Source organism: Mesitornis unicolor, unplaced genomic scaffold (assembly GCF_000695765.1).
Source record: "Mesitornis unicolor isolate BGI_N332 unplaced genomic scaffold, ASM69576v1 scaffold14311, whole genome shotgun sequence".
NCBI classification, from domain to species: Eukaryota; Metazoa; Chordata; class Aves; order Mesitornithiformes; family Mesitornithidae; genus Mesitornis; species Mesitornis unicolor.
In genome coordinates, this window is record NW_010165879.1 from 1,948 (window position 1) to 26,196 (window position 24,249).

Consider the following 24,249-nt stretch of genomic DNA (forward strand, 5'->3'; position numbering starts at 1 on the left):
TGACTCTCTGGGGGACGTCGTCTTCTATTTTAAGTGCCCATGACATCATAAGCAACAATAAAGAAGTAGAAACATAGTTTTTTAGAAATATATAAATAATTTTACAAAGGTAACACTTTGTCCTTTATTCATCCACCACTGTTTCCTTCCTTCTCCCTGGACTAGATCTAAATTGTGTTGCTTGTAGATAACTAAAACTGTTGCTAGTAAACAGAATTAATTTGGTATCTGCATTGCAAATATTGTTGGACGTGGAAGATACAAAGAAACATTCACTGCCTCCTGGATAAGAGAGGTTGTACACTGTGAACTGCAGTTTGTCATGGACATTTGAACTTTGCCATTCAAAAAGAAATGTGATTGATGTTCAGTGGTTTCCTGTTGTGTTTTTTTTTTGTCTGATTTATATGTTTTTAACGAAGGCCTAGGCCTGGGTACCATAGCTTCAAAATACTGCACAAGCTGTGTCCTAGCAGCAGCTAACAATTCCCATGGACTTTTTTGTGAAACCACTGGGGTAAACAGGGATCATGGAATTTAAAGAAGACTTCATGCTGCTTTCACTTTCCAAACATTTTCCTGAATAAATTGTTCTATATTTCCTCACCCCCCTCTGTTGAAAGCAAACCTTTAGAAAGCTGTGGGAGGCTTCCTGGGCTTTTTTCAGCCAAAGCAATGACTCTTCCTTTGTCTGGCCAAAGCAATGATATTTTTCCCTTTTTCTGTTACAACTTTGCTTTTGGTAAAACAAAAGACTGTAGCTGCAGTGAAAGCAGTGGGTGACATATGCCTGTAGGGAAGTGGACATACCAAACATTGTAGGATGATGTGACTCACTGACGAGCAAATGAGATGGTAAATGTTGTTGTCTCTGGTGTGTTAATTAACCTGCTCCTGATGATGAGACCAGAGGTGGCTCATGTAGAGGAGGAATCCTTGTGGACCCACACACACTGCACATTGTTGCAGGTAACTGGCAGAAGGGACGTGTCCTGGGCTGTGGGTGGATGTTTGTCACACACTGAACCACCAAGAGGAATTAATCAGCTGATGCTGTGCGCTGTCGTGGCACGGCTGTGGTGAATGTGGTCATCCCCTTCTGCCAGAGCCAGCTTGCCCTGCCTTTTCCACATGTGCAGAGAAGTTTCAGGATCCTGCCGTTAAAGATCAGAATTGTTCCTGTAGCAGCTCTCTGCAGTTTCCTGTTTCTCCAGAAATAAGAGAAGTGAAGAGGAAGCATTTTCTTAAGAGTCCTGCTTCCAGCCACTGGATGCCAGATTTCCCCTTTGTCTTTCTCTCTTTCAGTTTTCTCCTACAAGTTTGTTGCTAATATTTGTCTCTTGGCAACTTTAATACCTTGCTTTTCCTCCTTTTCACTCAAAGGAACTGTCACTTTGGTGACTTCTTATGTAAGATCATGCAAGGCAGCTCTGTTGGTTTTGGTTCTAGTCTAATGTGTGTTTCTGGAAGCATTTCTGCTGTTTCAGTTACTGATAAAAATTAACTCAAAACTTAATTTTGTCTGTATCAAACAGTGTGAGGTAAATAAGTTGCATCAGTGAAGAACATTTGTTGGCCGTAGATCAAATACACTTGATCACAGCTGCAGCTCTAGTCCAAGTGATATGAAAAGACAAGATGTCCTCAAGAAGAGTCAGGCAGTGCAGGGGCAGGGAGGGTGGTGGATGCACTTGACCCCTTTACCAGACTAGCGGTACTTTGGTACAGGGTCCAAAGGAGGTACAGGCCTGAGCTGTAGCTGGGCCAAGAACCCCTCTAGTTTCAGTCTGTTCTCTGAACACCCACAGAGGAACAGAGTGACTCTGAGCATTGATGCATGTGAGCTTGGAGCACCGATCATGCAATTGACACGTGAATAGTGGGTGGCTTTTCCAAGACCCATTTATCAAGGAACAAAGAGAGCTGCGGGTACAGGGAGAACCGTGCACACCTTTCCATCACGTGTAATTTAACTACAAGCCAACCACTTTCTTCCATAAATCTGAAAGCCTAAGTGAGCCTTCTTTGAGCTCTCCCTGCTACACAGCCTAGCTGCATGATGCTGATCTCCCCTTGAGCTGAGGTGCCTCTCAAGGTTGCTCCTCAAGGCAGAGAAACCTTTCATTGCTGGCAGATCTTTGGATAAGCCCAATTTGAGCTCTCCCTGAATTGCAGCTGGACTGTGTGCCAGGTAGCTCTCCCTGTGAGCAGGGACGCCTCTCAAGGTTTGAGATTCCTTACCTGAGACTACGAGATCCTTTCTTGCTCAAGGCAGGGCATCCTTACTCGTGACAGATCCTCGGTAAGTGAACAATAGCATGCTGATTTAATACTTACGAAACATTACTAATCTGTGTCATTACTCAGTATTAATTACTATAAACTTTGTATAGATATTTCCATTAGATGCAAACCATTGTCCACGTTTGAGACTAAGATTGGACCTAGCAGCACCTGGGCTCCATAAGGGGTTTAGAAAGCAAGAGGGCTCACGCTGAACCTCGTGACTCAATGGGAGAGTCTTCCTTACCCTTTGCATTGCTGGTCTCTGTGTGAGTCATTCTAACTCAATTTTCTTTCTATGCAGTAACTAATAAGGTGAACCTTGCTATCAAACTTATTGAACATTGGTGCACCACTGTTAAACTTTGTTAAATTCCATCAAATTGATTGAACTCAGTCAAATTATTATTCTACCTCAATAAAACATGTTGCTGCTTCTCTCTTTTGAGTGAGGTGCACTCCACTCATTGGTGTATTTGGGAGGATCCTAAATCAGGATCAGCAATGCCAGGCAAGGCTGTTTCTCAAAACTGTATTTCAGCACCATTTTGTCAAGTGAGCCTTGAGCCTGGGACGACTTGGTTTCCACACGACATAAAGTGACCTCTGTGTTGTCTGTGTGTTAACTTTATACTGCAAAAGCCCACATGCATACAAAGTTTTTAAGAGTTAGATGATGGGAAACTGTAACTCTATTAGGCTACAGTTGTGTAACAGTAGGGCAACTTCCTGATAATACCAGATTATAGCCTACAAATAAAAGAGAGTTTGCTTAAAGTAGCTTTGAACCAGAAATGTAAGATTAAATGCTTGAGTAATTCTTCCTAGGAATCTGTTGTGCTGCCAAGTCCTTTCTGTTTACCACAGTCTGTTATATATCCTATGTAATCCCTTATCCAAATTCTAGCCGCTATGGCAAAAACAGGTGTGGGACACAGTATGGGACACTGGATCACTGATAGCTGTGTCAGCTCAGTGGTGCTGAGAACAGTTGCGTGTACTGTAATCAAGTAGCTCTGGAAAAAACGAGAAGTAGATTTCATAAGTGCTGTGAAGTATTTTAGCCTTTCAGTCAAACCACAGCCAGCAAGAGTTCAGCTGTGCACAACAGCGGCAGCAGTCCTTGGTTGCGTGGCTAAAGACGAACACATTAACCACAGGAAAGGCAATCCGGATTAAACTAAAGGGCATTCTCAGCCGTGCCTGAAGATGACATACTAAGGAGTACCACCAGAAGTTTATGAAGAAGATAAGTTTTCTTGAATGTAGGTGCCCGAAAGGTGAACAGGAGTGTTGTTCCTCATCTTCAGCCACAATGTCATCTTATTTCTGCGTGAACTGGATTCTTCTCATCCTGTTTACAGGTAACTAAGTAGGCCTAAATGAATAGGTGGAGGTAGATGGAGGTAACATGCATTGTTGTTTCTGAGGGTTGCAAAGAGAGGTATCTTATGCCACAAGGAGGAGTGGCTACATGGCACAGAAACTGCAGTTTTGTGTTATGTATAGAACTTCCTCACAGCAGCTCAGTAGTCTTCTGACAGCCTCAAACAAAATAATGTTGAGGGAATGATGGTTTTAAAGACATTGCTTCTTGGGCTGTCTGCTAGTCTTAATAGTGAATTATATGTTTGATTTTTTAGATAATGATGATCTGAGATGAGCAGAGAACTTTAAATTGTTGTAGAGAAGATGTAAAACAAGGTTATTTCACTTCAACAGGCTTTGTGAAGGTGGGCTTTTAGCCAATGTGAAATTCTGGGACAAACTGATAATTTCTCCTTTTTCATTCTGAGAAAGCTCTCCTCCTAGGAAAATACTGTTAAAAGCAGTAGCACTGAAAACAGCAGATTGCAGATCCATACTAGCATAGGTAGGTAGATATTAAAAATTTGGTAGTAGAATATGTTCAGCAGAAAGAAAAGGGATATTACAAGTGTTATCTCTTGTAGTTCTTTATAAAACCTTTTATTATGAGATTCATTCAGAACTTGTTTTTTATATTAAATAAAATACCTCATTTTCAGAGATTAGGTTCTAGTATGCTATTGTGACAGTCTTTGCATGTAGGGTTATTTTTTAACTATAGTAACTTAGGTTAGGAAAATGACTGCTTTGAGCTGAGCCAAACAGCTTTTTCCCAAGGGACAACTGCAATCAAGCCACGCGGTGCTTGGGATCTCCTGGCCCATATTGGCTGACCTGCCTCGGGGAGCTCCCTTCCTAATTATAGACTGGGCTAGGCTTTTAGTAGACATTATTTGTTGCCTGTAGTTCCTGCAGCAAATTTTGTCTCTGAAATGTTAATACTGATAGACCAAACTATTTACACATGGGATCTCATTTTACTGAATTTGATAAGAAACACGTAGTGATAAGTACACAGCAAACAGTTTTCTTTGAAGTACAAGCAGACAGAACGCACACCTCAGGAGCCCCAGTGTGTAACCTGTTAGAGGAAGGTGGTTACAGGATGGCTATGACTGGATCACCAGAGCACAAATTGTATTGGCTGGCACTTAACACAACTTCTTATTAAAACCCTCCTAATATTGACAGCAGTGGTCTAAATACAGCAAAAGATACCATCTCACTGTGACGAGTGGGCTACTTGCTGCTAGGTCTCATGGTTTTGATTTGAATAGTGTGACACAGCCTTCTGAAATGTGAAGAAACCAGATAAGTTAGAAACTACATAAGAATGAGGAGAAAAAAAATAAGGTAGTGAAAAATGAAAGTATAAAATTTCCCAGAAAAGCTCTGAAAAATCTCTTCTGATAGAAATGACCAAATATCTCTTATTATGCAAGAAAAAGGGAAACCTGTTTGGTAGTAATCATTCTGATGAAACCTGCCATTTAGTGTCTTTTCATTGAAAGAGATAAAGAGTTTCCCACAGTTGTTTTATTGAGAATCAATGTCTTAGTGCTCCCTCCTGTGTGGTTTGAATTAAATCTGAACTAAGGAAAAAAAATAAGAGCTAACAGACCAGACATGGTTAAAGAGAAGCTATAGGGTTGTGTAGATCCAAACTCTGATCTCTCTTCACCTCTCTGCCTACCTGCAGAGGCTGCAGAAAGTGTATTTATTCTTTCTCTGGCTAGAGACATATTCTGAACAAATCACTGACCCGATCATTATCCCTCACTGTATCAGTCCTGCTGGGATTCACATCTATTCATGGAAAAACCTGATCCAGCAATACCTGGTGGTGTTTGTGAGATGGGAGGTATCGGGTCATGCAAGATGTGTGAGAAGCTTCCACTTGCTTGCTCCGTGCTCAACAACAACCTTTGTCATTTTGTCCACAGGTCCCACAGTATTGGGATTACTTGTGAAAGGACAGGTTGGCCAGAATGTCACTGTGCCCTGCTCTTACAGTGTTACGGGGACACAAGACATCACAACAATGTGCTGGGGTCGTGACAGCTGCCCTAATTCAAAATGTACTCAGGCCATTATCTGGACAGACGGATGGAAGGTGACAGAGCAGGTCAACAGCAGGTATACGTTGAAAGGGAACCTGTTGGTGGGTGATGTGTCCCTCACAATCGTGAATGCCGAACTGCTGCCGCGTGGAGATCCGAGGGTGGTTCAATGATCTGAAAGAGAACCGTGAGGTTGTGATAGAGAAAGGTGAGTGCAGAGGTGTGCTCTTGTGTGAGTGCCATTGTGGTAAACCTGCTGTTCAGTCTGGATTTCAAAGCTTGTGGTGGAAATTATTTCTATAATCATCCATAGGACTGATCTTTAGGACTTTGCAGGTCTGCTGTTTAGATTAAGCTGTCTTTGGTATTGTTGTAATCCCACTCACTGCAATTAAACAAAGGACGTGGTGCTTTGTTTCATGGTGCACAGCACTGCTGATCTTTCTTAGAAGCACTATTTGAAGAATTTAAGAGAAAGGGCAGCATAGGGCACTCAGTTAATCCAAAGTGTTACACTTGCACCCTTTTCATAGGGAAAGGTGCTCTATTTTCCCTGCTCAATTCTAGAGTAAAGCCCAGGGACACAAAATTAGCATAGACAATTTTTTTAAATCAACACTTCCATTCATTTTTACTTTTTCTTCATGATAATATATTAAAAAAGCGGCTGACAGATGTATTTGTGTTGCTGGTGCTAGCAATTTTTTATTATAGAAACTTTATCACTACATAAATGCGCACTAAGGTTAATTATAACTTATGTTGGTTTTGTTTTATTTTTTAACATCAGCTAGGATCTCTACTGCAAGTCCTCACACTTACACCTCTGAACAGACCCCAGGTAACTTTTATCCAAGTATTACTCTCAATAATCTGTATAAGCTATATTGGAAATGGGGATCTTAGGAAGGAAATAAAATGATAGATGATAGAAATGTCTTGGCTAAAATTTACTAAACATTGTCATAGAACCAGAGATCAGAACTTGGATTTAAATTCTACCTGACAGCATATAAAGAGTCCAACAGAAGGAACATGTATACATGGGAAAAACTTTGCTCCCAGGTGTTGTGCCTAAATAGATGTTTTATTAATGCTGCAAGCTCTTTCCTTGTGGTGGCTGTTTGGCTATGTTGGTTTTTTTGTGGTATAAAATCTCATCTTGTCCTCTGGAAATGCATCCCATGAACAGTAAACCACAAATTTTTAGGAGTTAGGTGTCCTCATGATTTGATCAATTTATTTGTTGCTCAATGTAATATAACATAGAACTGGTTTACTGGGCTAGCTCAAACATGCACCTAATTCAGGATCCCATCTCCAGCAGCAGTCAAGAGCAGGTGACTAAGGAGGATCATAGAAACAAGGCAGTGATTTTGTGGTACAGCACCAAAGCATTCTTACACCCTGCTGTAACTTGTGTCTCCAAGGCTGCCCACACCCTCCATAGCATAAGCATATTTCATGTGTAGCCCCGCATTGTAGTGGAAGAGATGGTGAGCAACTATTCCTCACTCTGTTTCTCCATTCCACTCACAGGTTTATAGACTGCTATTGTATACCCACTCAGCTGCATCTTTTTCAGTCTGAAAACCAGAACTTTTATTTTTATTCACAAGAGAGCTCGTAGTGTAATGATAGTTCATTCTCTGGCTCTTTAAAGAAGAATCAGGGATGTCATTGGTATTTCTCCGTCCATCTCAGATGTTCCCAGCTAAACAACTCTAAAATATTACAACAGTTGCATTTCCTTTTTGGGAAGAAGAAGTGAAAGCTTTCTCAGACTGTTTCTGTTCTAGTTGCAAAAAGCATGGCTTCCAATCTTAGAACTCACGGGTCTTCTTCACCATCTCCCTTAGCTGCTCGTGGGACAACTTTTTATGTTTCAGAATAGTTCATGTGTGTGTGTTCACAGGCTGAGAGGCTGGAAAAGGCAGGTGGCCATGTGCCTCTGTAGGAATACTCCAGAATCTCCAATGGAAGAGAACAGTGTGGCAGATGAACCAAAATAAAGTTTCTAGGATAAGGATAACAATTTAAAACAGCAAACAAACCAGCTGGGATTGACATAACGTGAACAGAATGTTTTGTTTTCAGAGGGGCTGTGTATCATATGACAACAAATGGAGAAACTGAGACTAATGATGTGGAAGACATAAATTTGCAGTTCTGAATTTTTAGCATTGCAAACACCTTTGCTCTGGGAAATTACCTTAAAATTTGCTACAGGTCCTTACGTAAATATTTCACACTTTGGTCAGTCTGTTTATTGTGTAGCTGGCTGGGACTTCAAAGGTGTCACTTACTTTTTCTAACTCTGCACCACTTGCTCTTTCAAGCCCTGAGCGTGACCTTAATCAGTTTTCATCAGATAACCTAAGTTTGCTTTAGGCATCCTCTGCCTTTTCTTGGTTCCAAAACCAGATGCCTACCATGGTAACTCCTTCCTTACAGGCCTTGTGTTAACAGCAAGAGCTGAGTGTTTCCTGGAAGGAATTCAAAGCTCTGAAAAGGGCAGCAGAGGCTCTGTTATTCAGAGTTCTGTGCTGCCCTCTGAAGGAACCAATCTCTTTATGATATGCAGAGCCAAGATTCCTGACAGAGAGATACTTAAGTTCAGTGCTCCTAAGTCAGCCGTACAAAATCCTCTTTGTCCAGGCAGGATGGTTCCCTGTGTGAGTGCTGTGTTTGTCTTGCCTTTGCTCAGCTCCTGGGAGCACCAGCGAATCGTCCTCTACCATCACAAGAGTGTGGCCATCGGTTTCTGCTTCAGAAGTTCCTCAAACTGTAAGCATCTCTGTGCTATAGCATAGCTTGACAAAATGGGTAGACACAAGAGGTTATTGGGTCATCCCTACAGTTCACTTGTGCTGTTTTAGTTTGACTGCAGAAGAATGTTTTTTTTTTTTAGTCTGTACATTTAGTGCTTATCAAAGAATGTTAACATGCTTGTTATTAAAGGGGAAAAAATGCTTTGCAGGCATAAAATACTTCCTAATAATACAGGAAGAGCTTTAGCAACATCTATATTGCCTTTCAGGCCTTTTTCCCCTGTTCAAGCACCTCAGACTGCTTGGATGTCACCTCGAACCTGCAGGTATGGCTGGATATGGGGAAGAGTGGAGAAGGGACCACCTGGCAGCACAGCGATGCACCCACACTGCCCATGTGAAGGGGTCCAACCAGGCAGCTCTGTGGCTGTCCTGCTGAGTCCTCCAGCATGTACTGCAGGGTGACAGGCAGTAAAGTCACCCAGATTTTATCAGGAAAAGAGGACAGCAAAGCTAGGCTTTGGGAAGGCCTGCTGTGATGTACTGAAAGGCTGTGGTCATGCAATACATGTGTGCTGTGGGCATACAGTCTGCACACGCAGCACTGTGAAAGTCTGGGACCATGCTGTGCTTCAGCGCCTTCCCAAGCCCGAGTTCCTAATGAGAGGTTAGATATCTAATGGCTGCCTTCAGGAAGAAGTTTTACCTAAATAAAGACCAGTGCAAGGAGAAGGCATATTTACTTATTGGTATAAAGCCTTGAATGACTACTGAATAAGCTAAAGAGGGGGTATGTGTGACATCTGGAGATATTTTAATAATAATAATAAAAATATTCACCAAATAGCATCCCTGAACAAATGGGATTTGTTAACTTCAGATCCCTTGGCTATCTCAAGAAATAATATATTTAACAGCATGGCTCACACAACTGTTGCAGTGATTCTGCTTGAAAATAGTCCTGTATTTCAAATTAGGCTCTTGTTCTCAAGCACACTTTTGCTGCAGGGTTGCAAAACACACAAATGCCCTTTGGGTCCTGTGTGGGCTTCTTGCTCCCAGTGCCACTAATGCTCACCTGTTTTGTGTTTAACAGAACGTGTCTCTATCACTTCCCAGACAGCAGTATTCAGAAAACGGGCTGTACATTGGGATTGGTTTATGTGCAGTACTTCTAGCCGTCCTAATTTTGGCTCTGTTCCTCACTAGACGTAAGTACTTTCCACAGGTGGTTACACGGATGGCTCTGGTGTGTCACATCACAGCTCTGGCAGATGCTACGTCTTCTGCTTCAGGGAAGTGAGCGAAGGTCTCTGGGTGGCCTCGCGCTGTGCCCTGCGCTGTGGTTGCTCACTTAGCTCCCCCCGTAGTCTCTGGGGCACAGAATGGCAAGGTACCAACGTGGTCTTGTCACTTGATGACTCAGACTCCTTAGCAACCAGTCAAGCCACGGTCTGGTGAGGAGATGCATCATACAAGCTCACCTCCCCTGCCCTGCTCCCTTCCTCCCCATTCCTCAGTTGCCACATTATCCCAGTCCTTCTCAATGATAATGGCGGGGGCACTTGTTTTATAGAGCTATGTCCAATATTTTTCTTTGTGCCAGACTTTCTGCATAGAGGCTTTTGGTCAGACCAAGCCAAATGAATTAGGTCTTGTGGAAATAATGGGGATTTCCTATACTGAAAATATCTGCCTAAGGTTCCCTTATCTAGTTTCTTACACTTTCAATTTTTAAAAAATGCACTACTTTGCTTGCTTCTGATGCTTTAAATAAAAATATTTGTTTTATTTCTTTTTTCTTGATTTTCATTCTGGATGATCCTTAGGCTATTTATCCAATATGAAGAAGATGGGTGACTTTGGAAAGTAAGTATTCTGTTTCTGCTTTAGCAAGTAAGACAAACTAGGTTGCAGAAATAAAATGTTGTCACTATGCTGACCACTCCATCGCATACTTTAACCTCATTTTTAACCTCAAGTCTATAGGAAACACTGCAAAAAGAAATTAATAAATCCTATTACTTATTATTAGTTAGTGCAAAAATGAGTGTGTCAGTTCATTGCATTAGGAAGCATGCAAACTTCAAGTGTCGTTTGTCTCATAAGTAGAAAAATGATTCATTACCAGTAATGTTCAAATAAGTGGTTTTGCATATTTTGCACTTTTGCAGTGAGCTGGTTGACTTAACTATCTGCTCTTCTATGTTTCTATTGCCTTTTCTTTGTTTAACAGCATGGTTTTTACTCTTTTGTGCAGCTTCATTGCATATTGGAGACCAGAACGTGCAGGGAACAATAGTGCCCTGGAAGATGAGAACCACGTAGAGGAAAACATTTATATAATACACTAAGGACTGTATGCGTGCTTGCCTTTGTTATCGCTGGGACATTAAACAGTTTGCAAAATGTTAGCTGCTCTCTCTGCTCAGCAGCTAAACGTGACTGGACTACTGAAGCATTATTCACCTCATTCTAATAAAACAAATAAAAGCTACACTTCTAATTAAAAGCTTTATCAGCCTGTTCCAGAAACAGAAATCCTACTGTCTTGAATGGAAATTTCCAGAGTCCACTTATCAGTTCCTAAAGAAAGTTACCATTATATTTATTATCTGCTTCAATTTCTCTCTTCCTTTTTGGTAAGAAAAGGAAGTGCCAGAATGGCCACTCAATCACAAAAGGAAAACCACAAACTTTTTTTTGTTTTGTTTTAAGTTTGTCTTTACTGTGTCTTGTATCTGCCAGCTACAAAAGAGTCCATGCCCTCAGAGGGCAGAAGCAATCTTGTAGCTGCCATGGCAAAGATGACACATGGAAAAACTTAGTACTATTAGTATTTCAGTGTTATCTTTAGTTGAATTTTAAAGTCAGGCATACCCGGTCCTGGTAACTGCTCAGTTATGCAATGTACTAATTCCTATCCACCCACAGTGAAACCTCACAGAGCTATTGATGCATGCCCTACCATGGGATGTCCTCAGAGCATACAGGATCAGTACCTCATTGTGTAGAATATTCACAGCTGCTTTTCCGAGAACTATGACTAAGAGGATTTCCTCTGCAAAAACCATCACTTTTTCTGGGGCTTTTTCCTCAGGCACGCCTATGGCCTGAGAAGTCACTTCCAGGCCTCTAAAACAACTGAACATAAATAGCTACTTTGTAAAGTTGACGAAATTCTTATTTTTCTTAACTTCCAGAATAGTCATGGATATCGCACATAACATTGGCCTTTGCACCCCTCTAGATCCCAAATAACTCTAACGTCTTAAGCTGGATTTATTTGATGGGTTTTAGCTCGTAAATGAGGAGCATCTGTGGCCCAGTGTCTTTCTTGCATTGCCCCTCAGTTTGACCTGGTGCTCAGCTTTTATTCTTTGCAACACTAAACTAAAGGCAGGAGAGAGACCAACTCTTACCAAGTATTAGTACAAATTTTGCCCTGAAGCTCATCCCAAGCAACAACGTACAATACTTAAAGCAGACATTGCTGCCACGGGGAAGGCTTACAGACTTACTGCAAACTTTCTATCGAGTTCTTATTTTTGAAGGGAGTCATGCAAAGAACAAAGCTGTATTATCCAATGAGGCATAACGAAGCAATAATAAAATCAGTAGGTATTTATGTTAACAGCTGAGGCACTTGGGGCCATGGTCTGGTTGTGCTTTAAGGGGAGCTGAGGTCAGTGGAGCAGGTACCCTTCCTGCCTGCAGCAGGTAGAGATGGGAGGGCTGGAGCCAGCTGGGAAGGGAGTGTTTTCCCCCAGGCATCCTGGAGAGCCTGGCTAAGGTGAGATTTTGCAGGTAAACGTGCTTGCAAAGTCTCGCGAAAGAGGGAAAGCCTTTTCATCCTGTTGAGAAAGGAAGAAATGGAAAGCAAGCTGGGATAGGTGACCTTGGTGTGGTTTGTATTTTCAGTTGCATTGTGTTTTGTCGTGGGACTGCCTGTTGCAGCAGGCCTAAAATGTTGAAAATGTGGAGATGAATTCATGGTTGACTGAAGAGCTCAGTGAGGGAGCACAGACATTGGGTGGTTACTGATCCCTGGGCCAGGAAAGGCAGTGGAGGAAATCAGCTCTGCCCTTTGCTGTCTTCATGTCACATGTTGCCTTGTGTAAGAAGTTACTGAAAGCAGGACCTGCTGGTGTTAGACTGTATTTTTGTATTTGACTATTAGTAACAACTGCTAAACTGAAATTAATGACCCCACTGCAGACATTGCTTCCGTTCTGCCTGGCTGAGCATGCTGCTGCTGGGGGCTCTAGCCCATGACTGGAGCTGGAGGAAGTCTGATCTGGTCTCTGAACTACATCTCAAAAAACATCTTCAGCAATTTCTGCTTTCTGCAACATTTCCCAAATCAATCTCTACTGAGAACAGAGTTAGAGAAGTATGGGGTTACCGATATTACCTGATTCTAACTGTTCATGCTTTTAAGGAGTTTGAGGACCATCCTTGTTAATCATGAAAAATGCTTGCCCATGAGGATTTTTTTTCATAATATTACGGACTAATTTTTATATCAGTGAGCTTTTCATGTAAAATAAAGGTCTAGAATATCTGATAACCAAAAATATCAATTAAAGTTTCCTTTCTGCTTTGCAGTTACTTGGTAAGCAGACTCTGCAAAGGTCATGCAGCAGAAGCTCCCATGCTTTTTCATTACTTCCACTCGTGTCAGTGGATCTTGGAACTGGCATTTCAAAATAAGCCCCTGAGATGTGCAGGTGGCACTTGGAGCCCATTCACCCATTAAGGAATTTTACAGTTGCACACAAACTGGCAGCACATTGGGCATGATAAGGCTAATGAGCTGTAAACTATTTTTTTTTTGAGAGAGAGCTCTCTGCCTTGCCTTTGCTGCCTGCAATAAGCCACTAGATAGCAGTACAGAAGCAGAAAGCAAGCCATATTTTCCTGGTTCTTCCCAGCACACTTGTATTTTGAGTGGCCTTTTTCAATGCACTCTGCTGCATTTAGCCCAGCCTTGCTAAAGGAAGAATGCTGACAAGATGCTCTGTTCATAATCCTCCTTCCCTAGTCACCTGCGAAGTACTGACCTGTTCTGTTTTGGCAAGGTTCATGGAAATTGGTAGCTGGATAAAGACTCAAATTTGTGCCCCAGGTGGGATTCAGCTGCTCCCAGTGCTGGCATATACTGGGCATCGGCTTGCAGTCATTGCTTGATAGTGAATGATGGGACACAAAGGAGAAACTGGGATCATTGCACAGAAAAAATCTCCAGGACATTGGACACATGAGGTTTCATTAGTTCTGTTTGCAGAACAGCTGGAGCTGTGTATACTTGGCATTGTATGAACTGTACCTGGTAGAATATAGCAAATGAAATGTTTTACTGATTGATGGTTAACCTGCCTTATAATGTTGAAAATATGATACCGCTGTATTGTTGTGTCTATCCCCACTGGTTGTTGCTTATGCTGCACTGAAGCATGTGAAGGTGCAGAGCAGCATTGAGGCGTCGGTTTGGTTCAGAATAAACTCAGAGTAGTTCTTTGAGTCTCATGCTGCTTGCATCTGCCACCAAGTTGGCTACAGCAGAGTCAGCTGGCTACATGCTGGTGAAAGAAACCAGGCACCATGGCTTTGCTGGAGTCTAGTCTGTTTGGGATCTACTTCTTGCCACTCTAAATTAGCGATGATGTGATGGATGGGCATGCTAATGAGAGGCAGCCTCCTACTCCAACGTACTACTGAGTCCAACAGGTCAAGAGTCCTTCTTTAATGCAGTGTTTGGAGGATATTTAACAACTTATCCCTCCCAACCTTCCTGTGCTTCTCAAGATTTTGTAGACCTGCTCATGGTATCCCTTAGCTTACCTTTTTTCCAGGCTGACTCATCTTGGAATACCCATCTAATTCTCTTGTGGAAACTCTTCCATACTTTCCACCATTCTTTTTGCCCTTCGTGGGACCCTTTTTGAATCTAAGATACACTTTTAAGGGGACTAGAACTATACATAGAGACCAAGGTAGACTTGGATAGTGGTGTAATGCTATCTTCTGCTTTGTTTTTCATGGCTTTAGTAATAACTACTAAACTTTGATTTGCTTTTTTTTCAGTGCTACCAAGCAGAGGTGTGATATTTTCATGGGCTTGAGTACACATGATAAGCCCAAAATCTCATTCCTAAGGGAGTAGTAACTGATTAAAGCCCATCATTTTATCATTTGAACTTCCAATTGCCCTCTCCTTTGCATCATGCTACATTTATTTGCACAGAATTATGTCTATCAACAATCCTTTATTCCTGACCTTAATGCTCTGAATTACTTCTGCTTTATTACTCATCTTGTCCAGAGATGAACTTCCAATGAACTTCTTTATTCATTAGTCAGAAAGTAAAAAAAAAAAGTCAGAAAGAGTAAAAATTATTTATTGGAGATGGTGTTGCAGATGTTTGGGAAGAATGTTGTTTTGGTGAGAAAACATTTGTGAGAGTTCCTCCAAGGTTGTCTTTGGAAATAGAAAATATGAAGCTGCAGAAAGAAAGAGAGAGAAGGCAGAAACAGGAGAAATGAAGGGATTCCGTAAATGTAAGCAAAAACAGAGTCAGAGGTGGAGACTAAGCCAAATGTTTAGGCGTGTAAAAGCACAGAGCTTGTACTTGCTCTTAGCAATGGAGAATGGTAATGGGCTTTTAGAACTCCATGGAAAGGCAAAACAACAGTAGTTGAAACCTCTGGTGGTAGTACCATGCTGAGTGTCTTGTAACAGGAAAGCAGAATGGGGTAGAAGAGAATGGGATAGAACAGAATCGTTCAGTTGGAAGGGACCTGAAATTATCACCTGCTGTTTGACCACTTTAGGCCTGACCAAAAGTTAAAGCATGGTATTAAGGCCATTGTCCAAATGCCTCTTAAACACTGACAGGCTTTAGGCATCAACCATCTCTACAGGAAGCCTGTTCCAGTGTTTGACCACCCTCTATGTAAGGAAAAACTTCCTAATGTCCAGTCTAAACCCCCTTTGGTGCAGCTTTGAACCATTCCCACACATCCTATCACTGGGTACCCTGGAGAAGGGATCAGCACCTTGCTCTCCATTTCTCCTCCTCAGGACGCTGCAGAGAGCAGTGAGGTCTCCCGTCAGGCTCCTTTTCTCCAAGCTAGACAAGCCCAAAGTCCCCAGCTGCTCCTCACAGGACCTTCTTTCCAGTCCTTTCACCAGCTTTGTTGCCCTCCTCTGGAGGCATTCAAGAACCTTCACATCCTCCTTGTCTTGCAGGGCCTTGAACTTGAACCGAGGCCACACCAACACTGAATACAGCAGGCAAATCACCTCTTCTGACCAGCTTCTATCCGGAAGCATAGGAAAGAAGCAGAAAGTACAAAAAATCTGGAAATGGAGAAATGAAACTTCAGTGGGGCTCACTCAGCATCTCTGGACAGTGGAAGATCTAATTTCCTCTCCTTCCCCTTGCTCTCCCGGAGCCTCCATCAGCTAAAATGTGCCATTTTGTGCTGTTTCACTGGATTATGATACAGATCTTGATAGGTGAGTCTTCACCTGCTTTTTGTGTGCTTGCTCAGGAAACAAAAGCTTTGTAAAATTAAAAGCAGTGACACTTGTTTTGTGAAAACAAAATGGTGAAAAAGGTCATGATTGTATACAGAACTTTAAAATTTTTCCTAACTTACTAAGTTAATACTGATTGAGTTTTGGGTTTTTGTTTGTTTGTTTTTTACTTTTTAAAAATGTATGTGGTTTCCTCTGTGTATAGGCTGGGTTAGTTCCCCTGTCCTCCCAGATTATCTAGTTTCTTTACTAATGTTAAATGTGTACTGCTGGCTTTACTTCTTCATGTGTCTCTCCACCATGTTACAGTGCTGACACAGCCCAAGGTAGGGAATTGAAATATGGGCAGAGTATTGAATGTATATACATGATAAAGAAATGATTTTTTTGGGAAACTCTGAGGGCTGTCTGGTTATGAACTGAGTATGGAAAATGTGGCTGGAGATTTCATTCCTTTTACTGACAAATATTCAGTTCACCCATCTAAAATCTGAATTCCAAAAGAGATAGAAGTTAAAGAAGAGTTACCTGGGAGACTGAGTCTTGCAAGCGTGTTTTTGCATGCACATCTGGGCATCAGCAATGCAGTTTCAAAACTGCCTGAGGTAGCTCTGGGACATGGGTTCATCCACTTTCAGTAGGGTATGAGCTCCTATCAGGAGTTGTGCTTTTAAATCACTTAGGCATTTTAGGAAATCCTTAGCTGACTAAATATTAATTGGCTAAAATATTGGATGAAATATTTAGTATAAAATCTATGGCAACTGCAATGTTCCTAAATTGATCTGAAAAGTAGTGGAAAAGTCTGGTCGGTGGCAGAATACACTGAGGGGCAAGAGGTGATCCATGCCTCATTGAGGCACAGCAACACAACCTCCATGGTGTCTGCTGCGCAGGGAGGCCAGAAAATTCCGTAATTGTTTTCTTTCTCTTGTCAGACTCAGCAGAAGAGTCAGGAGGGCTCTTTCCTTGCCATCTCTTCAGCATCAAAATAAATTGGAGGTACTTGCCTCCATTTGGTCTTATTTTCAAAAACTTTCTTATATGCAGAGCTACTAAAGGACAAGAATGACATTTTGTTACCTCCTCTTTAACTCAGCTCAGTGCTGAGAATAATTCTTGAAACTCAGGAAAAACAGGAGAATGGGCAGTTAAATGCTTCTTTTCTGTTTATCGGTACTTTCTCTGCGATTTCATCAGTATAGAAGCTTCAAGAAGAAATAATAAAAAAAGTAAGGTTGATAGGGAAAAGGTGCCAAGTATCTTCTACAAAGAAGGAAAATTATTCCGCAAACAGATAAAAAAAAAACAAAACCTTTTTCAACCAGCTGCCTTGGCTGGAGGATGTGTCTTTGTCCATCCAGTGACCAGTCTACAGGAGAGAAGGCCACCACATCAGTGATGGTTAGAGTTAGTTGGTTGGTTCAAGAGAGGCTATACATAAATATATGTATATCTGTATGATCTGAACAATTATGAATAACCCTTTCTATTCTGGAAGATATATTAAATGCCTGGAGTCCATTTTTCTCTCACTTGGAATAAGCACATAGAGTGGAGTGGAACAACCCAGGCACAGCTGATGCTCAGCATGCCTTGGGTCAAATCTGGATGTCTGGGAGAGTCACTGCCATGGACAAGGGTAGGATTCCTCTCACAGTATGGCTAGAGTGTTACAATATAATTGTTTCAGGAAATCTTATTTTCAAAGACATGTTAATTTAGTCCTGTTTACTAGTTCTTTTGGAAAATGAGTCTCTGGAAGAGGCTGCAACTGAGAAGGAAGTTATTCAGCCCTTGCAGAGGTTCACACTGTTGAATCAAGGCTGTTTGAGGTATTGAAGCTTTCCATACCAACCTGCAGTGCAGACAGATGTTAGCAACATTAGCTTTACATAAATTAAAAGAGGATTTGAAACTGCAAAACCTGTAACTTTCTAGCACCAACATTGATGGGAAACTGCACTGGAGACACACTGGTGCCTTGTGTCTTCCCTCTTCTTCTTTTTATTTATTTATATCTTAAGCTCAGGGCTCTGCTTCTTTCAAAGAGAAGAGCAGGCAATTTTTAATTTGCTGAAGGTTTGCTTAATGAAGCTGCTTTTGTGCTGTGCAGGACTAGGATGAAAAGAACAGAGGATAAGCCCATTTATCCTCAAGCAGCAGTGACCTTAGCTCCGGGAACATATTGGTTTTACACACATCTTTGTTGGGTTGACTTGAAAATATGTGTTAACCCGCTCAGTGATTAAACCCCTGCTCCCCTAGGGATACTTGCAAGGTCAACTGGATGAACCATTTTGTTCTGTCATCACAGAGAGAGGCTGCTTTCTCTGTTTTGCTGTACCAAGGCAAATGAACCTACCCTTTCCAAGGACCTAAACAAGCAGCCATCATGCAAAGCCTTATCCTGTATTCAGGAATTCATATTTTGGCACATCCTACTTTCACTGCAAAAGCTTCTGCCCTTCACACCATATTGCATGTTGTTTTGTCTGCCTCTACTCTTTTAGCATTTGAAGCTGTGTAAACCTGGATGAGTTGGCTTATCTTGCCAATGGGATAAGCAATAATGAAGCTGAAATGTCATCCCAATGACAAGTCATGAGGCAACCTGCCACAGACTAAAACCTCACCTGGGGAATAGTCCATTAAAGACAAAACAAAAGAGACATGGACACAGTTGGAAGCATCTGTTTGCTCTCTGGGAGTCATGCCAAAAAGAAAAGGCATTCAAACAGCTGGCAAAATAGAAATGTTTGGCAAACCAGGGCCAAAGCTGGTGATAATAGTAGCAACTGCTCTAAGTCCTCTTTGAGGTAAGCAAGCTGGCCATGAGACATCAGATCTGTGGGATGATCCTCTTGCTGCAGCAAGATCAGACTGGATCTGGATGCTCCCCACATCCCTCAGTTCATACTCCACTATATGTAAATAATAGCATGGAGGGAAAATGCAGCAAGGTAGGAGGATCAACACAGACTAGATGAACATAAACCAGAAAAGATTTGTTCCTATATGGGGACCCCTTTTTGTATAGTCCCTTTTATGAAGAAGAAATCCCTTTTTGGGCAATCTGGGAACTGCAGGGACAGTTAAGGGGGAACAATATGTAGATTCAAAACAGATGCTAAGGTGGGTATTGGCTGTAAACAGCAAGTAAAGCTGGTCATTACGAGTAAGAGCACAACAAAAGCATACATATGCTCTTTTTAACATCAGTATAACGCTAGCAGTTAAAACTTCTATGTACCCAGTGCTCTGCAAGGTATGTGGGATAATTGGCAGGGCTTGCCCAGAAACAGAAAAAGCAGTACACTTTCTGAGAACAGGTCCTATAGAGAGATCCCACTGCTCTGCCAGCTTAATTAGGCCCTAATTTAACACATGAACAGGTATTTTGGACCTTGCTATTGAGACTGTCAGTGAAAGGCAACTATGACAGTGTTTCCTTTTTGAAGGAGATGATGGTAGACTGAGAAAACCAGATGTATTTCACACCAGGTTTCTGAACAACTTTCAAACGGTCTCTTAGAAGAGGAGATAGGATGGGAATAGAGTGCCCAAATCCCATTTGCACAGGTCTAGCCTGTGCTTGAGCTACCAGTGACAGACCTCAACTTTGCCCACCACACATTTGATGTGAGGTATCTCATGAGCAGCCCTCCAGCAGCTGGCCGAGGCCAGAGCATGAAGTCCTCCAGCAGCGAGCCAATGTCTGTGAGCTCCTGGCTGTTGCCCGTGGTGCCTCAGGCCATCAGCTGTCACAGGCTCCAGGGGAAGGCTTGGGGGATCAGTAACTGTGGCCTGCCTGCAGGCAGGAGCACTTCTTTTCCTGCCTCATTGTGTTTTGTGTGTAGAGTCACGTATTGGAGACTGCCAACACTCATCTTTACTTGTTCTTCCTTCACAGTGCACACTGCATCTGAAACTGTTATTAGAGGAGTAATAGGACAACCCGTTCAGTTGCCTTGCTTCTACAAGGTGACACAAAGTAAGGACATCTCCGATATGTGCTGGGGCAGAGGCCCGTGCCCGAATTCGAAGTGCAATAACAAAATTTTGCACACCACTAGGAACAGGGTGACGTTCAGAAAATCTCAGAGATACAATCTCCAGGGCTATATTTCCTATGGAGATGTGTCCCTCACGATTGTGAAAGCGAAGGCAGAAGATGCAGGTACATACTGCTGCCGCATAGAGATCCCAGGATGGTTCAACGACATCAAACAGAACATACGGCTGGAGGTTATCAGCGGTGAGTTGTGGGACCTTCATGATACAGCCAGCAGGGAGAAACCTCTCACTGGGTAGGAGTTTAAAACCTGAGTAAATGTGTGCTTTTTTTTTATTTGTTTGTTTTAGCAGAAAGTGTTTTCCTGAAATATGTGGTTTTCAATGCAGGTCTGCAACCAGTTGTCAATTTCAATTGCATTCAATGAGCAGTTTTGATGAGAAAATACTAACTTTTATCCTTTTTTTTTCCTTTTAAATGAAATACTTAATTTCTCATTGTGTAGCTATATTTGACACTTTAGAAGATGATGGAATTAAAAAAGGGATTTATCATTTGAAGAGTCCTTGGAATGAAATTCAGTTTTTCATTTGGGCTTCACCCCAACACCAAAAAGGCTTTCATTTGGTTCATGTCCTAGGGAGACCTATGTGTTTTGAATTTTTTCTCAGAGTCCTGAAGGAATGTTTCCCCTTCCTATTATTTTGCTGAGCTGCAGCATGAAGTAAGAGTCTTACAGATTTGAGAAAAGGCTGAGAAGCATTGTAAAGAACAGAAGAAAAGACAGTGCTCACTCTCCACATTGAAAAATGACATTTTTTTTCAGACTTTTACAGGGTGTTTAGGGGTACAATTGGTGCTGACATACACAGGACTCTTGTATCACAGTTGTAAGCGACATAACTCGAGAGTGGGAGAAAAATTCAGCAATCCTATTTCTATCTCTGAGTTTGAGGGCAACAGAGTTCATAAAAAGGGACTGGTTGAAAAGATCAGCAAAAAGCTTGTGGTGAAAAACAAGTTTTGGTTTGGTTTGGTTTGGTTTGGTTTTTTTATGAGGACTTCATGATTTTGTTTTTCAAGTTTTTGAGATCTACCACATAAGGTTCTGCCCCTTTGATTTCTGTGGGAGGGTCAAGGAGGGGATGTTTGAGACCTCCCAAAAAACCCCACAAATCTGTAAGTTTTGGAATTGCTCTGTCTGGGGCATGTATTCTGCTAATTAGACAATCTTTATAAATTGTGACTCTCCCAGGATTCCCACTGGGAGAGTATATCCCACTCTTCACAGTATTTTAGCAGCCAGATAATTTTAATTCATTTGTGGCTTGGGTTGCCTCAGTATCAGTTGTGAATGATCTGATCTAGATTTTCTCTTGGCTGTTTTTTCCATGCAGCCCCTCCAGTGACGACAACCACCATGAGACAGGCTCCTGTTTCCCCAAAACATTTTAGAACAACAACTTTTGCTCCCCAAGCAACCTCTGATCATCAAACAACAGCAGAGACATCTGTCCTCCTGACAACCACCATCCTTCCATCAACAACTGCAACCACCGATTATCAAACAACAGCAGAGACTGCTGTCCTCCTGACAACCACCGTCCTCCCAGCAACAACTGCAACCACCGAGTCTCCAGCAGTAATTACAGTGGAGACCATTGCTCCCCCAACATTTGCTGTGACAGCAAATGACATTTTCCCAGAAACTATGATGACAACCAGTGGTTTCCCAGGTTTTCCAACTGATTTCCAAGCAGTTGACATGAGGACTGAGGATGACTACGTGTTCTACTCAGCAGAGTCTATTCCTCTTCCTGAAGGTATGACGAGTAACCAACACTAATCTTTTTTTTTCTTGTGTAGCAGAGTTGGTCTGTGTTAGCCTGACCCTGGCATCATAAAGACTCTCCAGATACTTAGACTTGTATCTGTGAAGTTTTCTCCAAGTTGCCTATAGGTATGTCTCAGTAGGTTTAAGGAAACAGGTCAAATGTTGTAGAAGATGCCAAACCAGGGTGAATGGCCAATATAGCAGAGGGTCAGGCTTGCATTCAGATGAGATTTAACATACTAGAGAAATAATGTGACAGAAACGTCATGAAGTACAACAGAAATAAATGCAAAGTCCGGCACCTGGGATGGAGTAAGCGAGATTCATTCAACTATGAACTAATTTTTTTCTTGATTTGGGAAATACAATTGAAATGGTCTGCTGAAAAGGTTAGTTTAGAGCACGTTCTACTTGAGCAATAAAGTCAGTGAAAATTCAGAACATGCTTAAAATTGAGTACTTACATTGTTCACATGCTGATATCTGCACACAAGGCTGGTTTTTGTACTTTTTTCGGATCTTCTATCACTTGAAGTTCTTTCTGACCTGAACCTCTGAGGACAGCTTTTCTGTATCATCTCTTGTCTTCCAGCCATAACAATGCACCCCAGTTAAACTTGGCAAGAATTAATTAAAACAACCGAGCAGTTAAAACACCTAAGCACTGGCCATGCTAGTAAAGTACATCAGTTATCTGGGAGGGTATGAGCTACAGACATGAAAAATGAAGTGCAGATTTTCACATTTTAGTTGCAGATGCAGAACTGTGCAAGCAATTTTGAGCGCCACATGAAGACCTCCCTAATCCATGATCTTTATGAGCATTAATTTTTACTTTGTTTCAGTGACTACTGAATTCCTAAGTACACTTCCAGCTGCAGAGAGAACTGAAAGTGCTGACACTGCTCACATGGTTGACGATGAGCCAACTACAGGTGAGTAGGATAACGTTGTAAGGTCAGAAGTCGCATGTACAGAGAAATTAAGAAGTTGTCATAAATTAAACTATTGACTATTCTTAGGAGTGTGCTGAACAGGTACTGATAGCTATTCATTGCATTTGGAAGTAAGAGGTATCTGGAGTCTGCACAGAAATTGTTTGAAATCAGGATGTAGCAAAAGCTGAGAAAAACATGTTTTTAAGCCTCCAAAGGAAGTAAATTTTGAGTGACTCACTATTGTCAGGTATCTCAGGTCTGAGAGAAGTTAAGAAGTGGTCTTTGTCACCACCTAAGCTAAGTTCTGAGATATCTGATTTGTCATCACTGTGAGCTCATCAAACTCTCAATTTTAAACCTTCCCTGAGTGTGTGAGCTTTGAACCTCACTGAATAGTCACCCAGATGTGGCTGTAGGCTCAGCTCTCCAGTGCTCAACGTGTGTCCTTTGTCATGATGGAAAGTAGCAGACAGTTACCACCACTATCAGTCATTCCTTCAAGAGAAAGGGAACTGGTATACAAAATCATACCATATTGGAGAAATGAACCCACTTCATGAAGTTTGCACTTTGTCTCTCAGCCAAATATAAGAGCAGAATGGCCCAAGTCACTCAGGTGTGATAGCCTGGCCACCAGATGCCCTCAAATGAAGACTTAAAAAAAAGGAAAGCTAAAATTCAAGGATGACCTGTCATATTTGGCTGTTAAGAGAGTCCTTTTAGTATGAACTAGTGCCAAGAATCTCTTCATTCTTAAAAACACAGTATTCAGATTATTGCAGGTCTTCTTTTGCTAGACTAGAGACTTACTGAGACTTACAGCATTTTTGGAGTTTAGGAAACCATTCATTCATGTCCCTGGACAGGACTCACAGAAGAGACTTAATTGGTCTCTTGAGCATTTGTGAGGGTCTCTTCTGTGTCTCTTCTCATATTTCTCATCTGGTTCTGGATAACGCCTATATTCTGCCATTTTAAACAGGGAGGTTTGCAAAGGGACTTAATCCCAGGATTCTGGAGGCAGCTTGAGTTGTGACTGTGGGCTAGAAAATGCCACCACAGAAGTGGTAACAGCAGAAAATGCACCTTGCTTATGTGAGTCATGTATGTTCCCACCCACACAAAAATTTGTGTCATGCTATTTCCAAGAGCCAAACTGTCAAAATGTGTGAAAATGCTGCAGCATAATTGTGCACTGGCTAATGAGAGCCATCAGCCAAGTTAAGTTCTGAACTCAGTCTCCTTTCTGCTCTGTGAAATAATGCACTAAATGGACCAGCTTCGGGCTTATTGCAATGTAAGAGAAGGGTAATTTGTTGCTGAACTCTGTGCTGACGTTAGCACAGCAGCTGGGAGGGAAACCTGTGGTTGAGCCTTCCATCTCCAAGCACAATCCTTGCCAGCTGGGTGGGGTAGATGGGGCGGTTGGTTCCTGCT

At 41.8% G+C, this 24,249-nt stretch overlaps 1 protein-coding gene across 1 annotated transcript in view; it reads left to right on the forward strand.

The window, feature by feature from the left end:
- The first annotated feature begins 3,598 nt into the window (after positions 1 to 3,598).
- Positions 3,599 to 24,249, forward strand: part of LOC104548687 (T-cell immunoglobulin and mucin domain-containing protein 4-like) — a 24,476-nt gene continuing 3,825 nt past the window's right edge. The window contains 13 exon segments of the mRNA XM_010194778.1: positions 3,599 to 3,647; positions 5,595 to 5,847; positions 5,849 to 5,919; positions 6,502 to 6,552; positions 8,419 to 8,498; positions 8,752 to 8,808; positions 9,579 to 9,693; positions 10,312 to 10,351; positions 10,743 to 10,806; positions 15,941 to 16,004; positions 19,939 to 20,283; positions 21,438 to 21,863; positions 22,720 to 22,809. Of these exon segments, the coding sequence (XP_010193080.1) occupies positions 3,599 to 3,647; positions 5,595 to 5,847; positions 5,849 to 5,919; positions 6,502 to 6,552; positions 8,419 to 8,498; positions 8,752 to 8,808; positions 9,579 to 9,693; positions 10,312 to 10,351; positions 10,743 to 10,806; positions 15,941 to 16,004; positions 19,939 to 20,283; positions 21,438 to 21,863; positions 22,720 to 22,809 (1,705 nt within the window).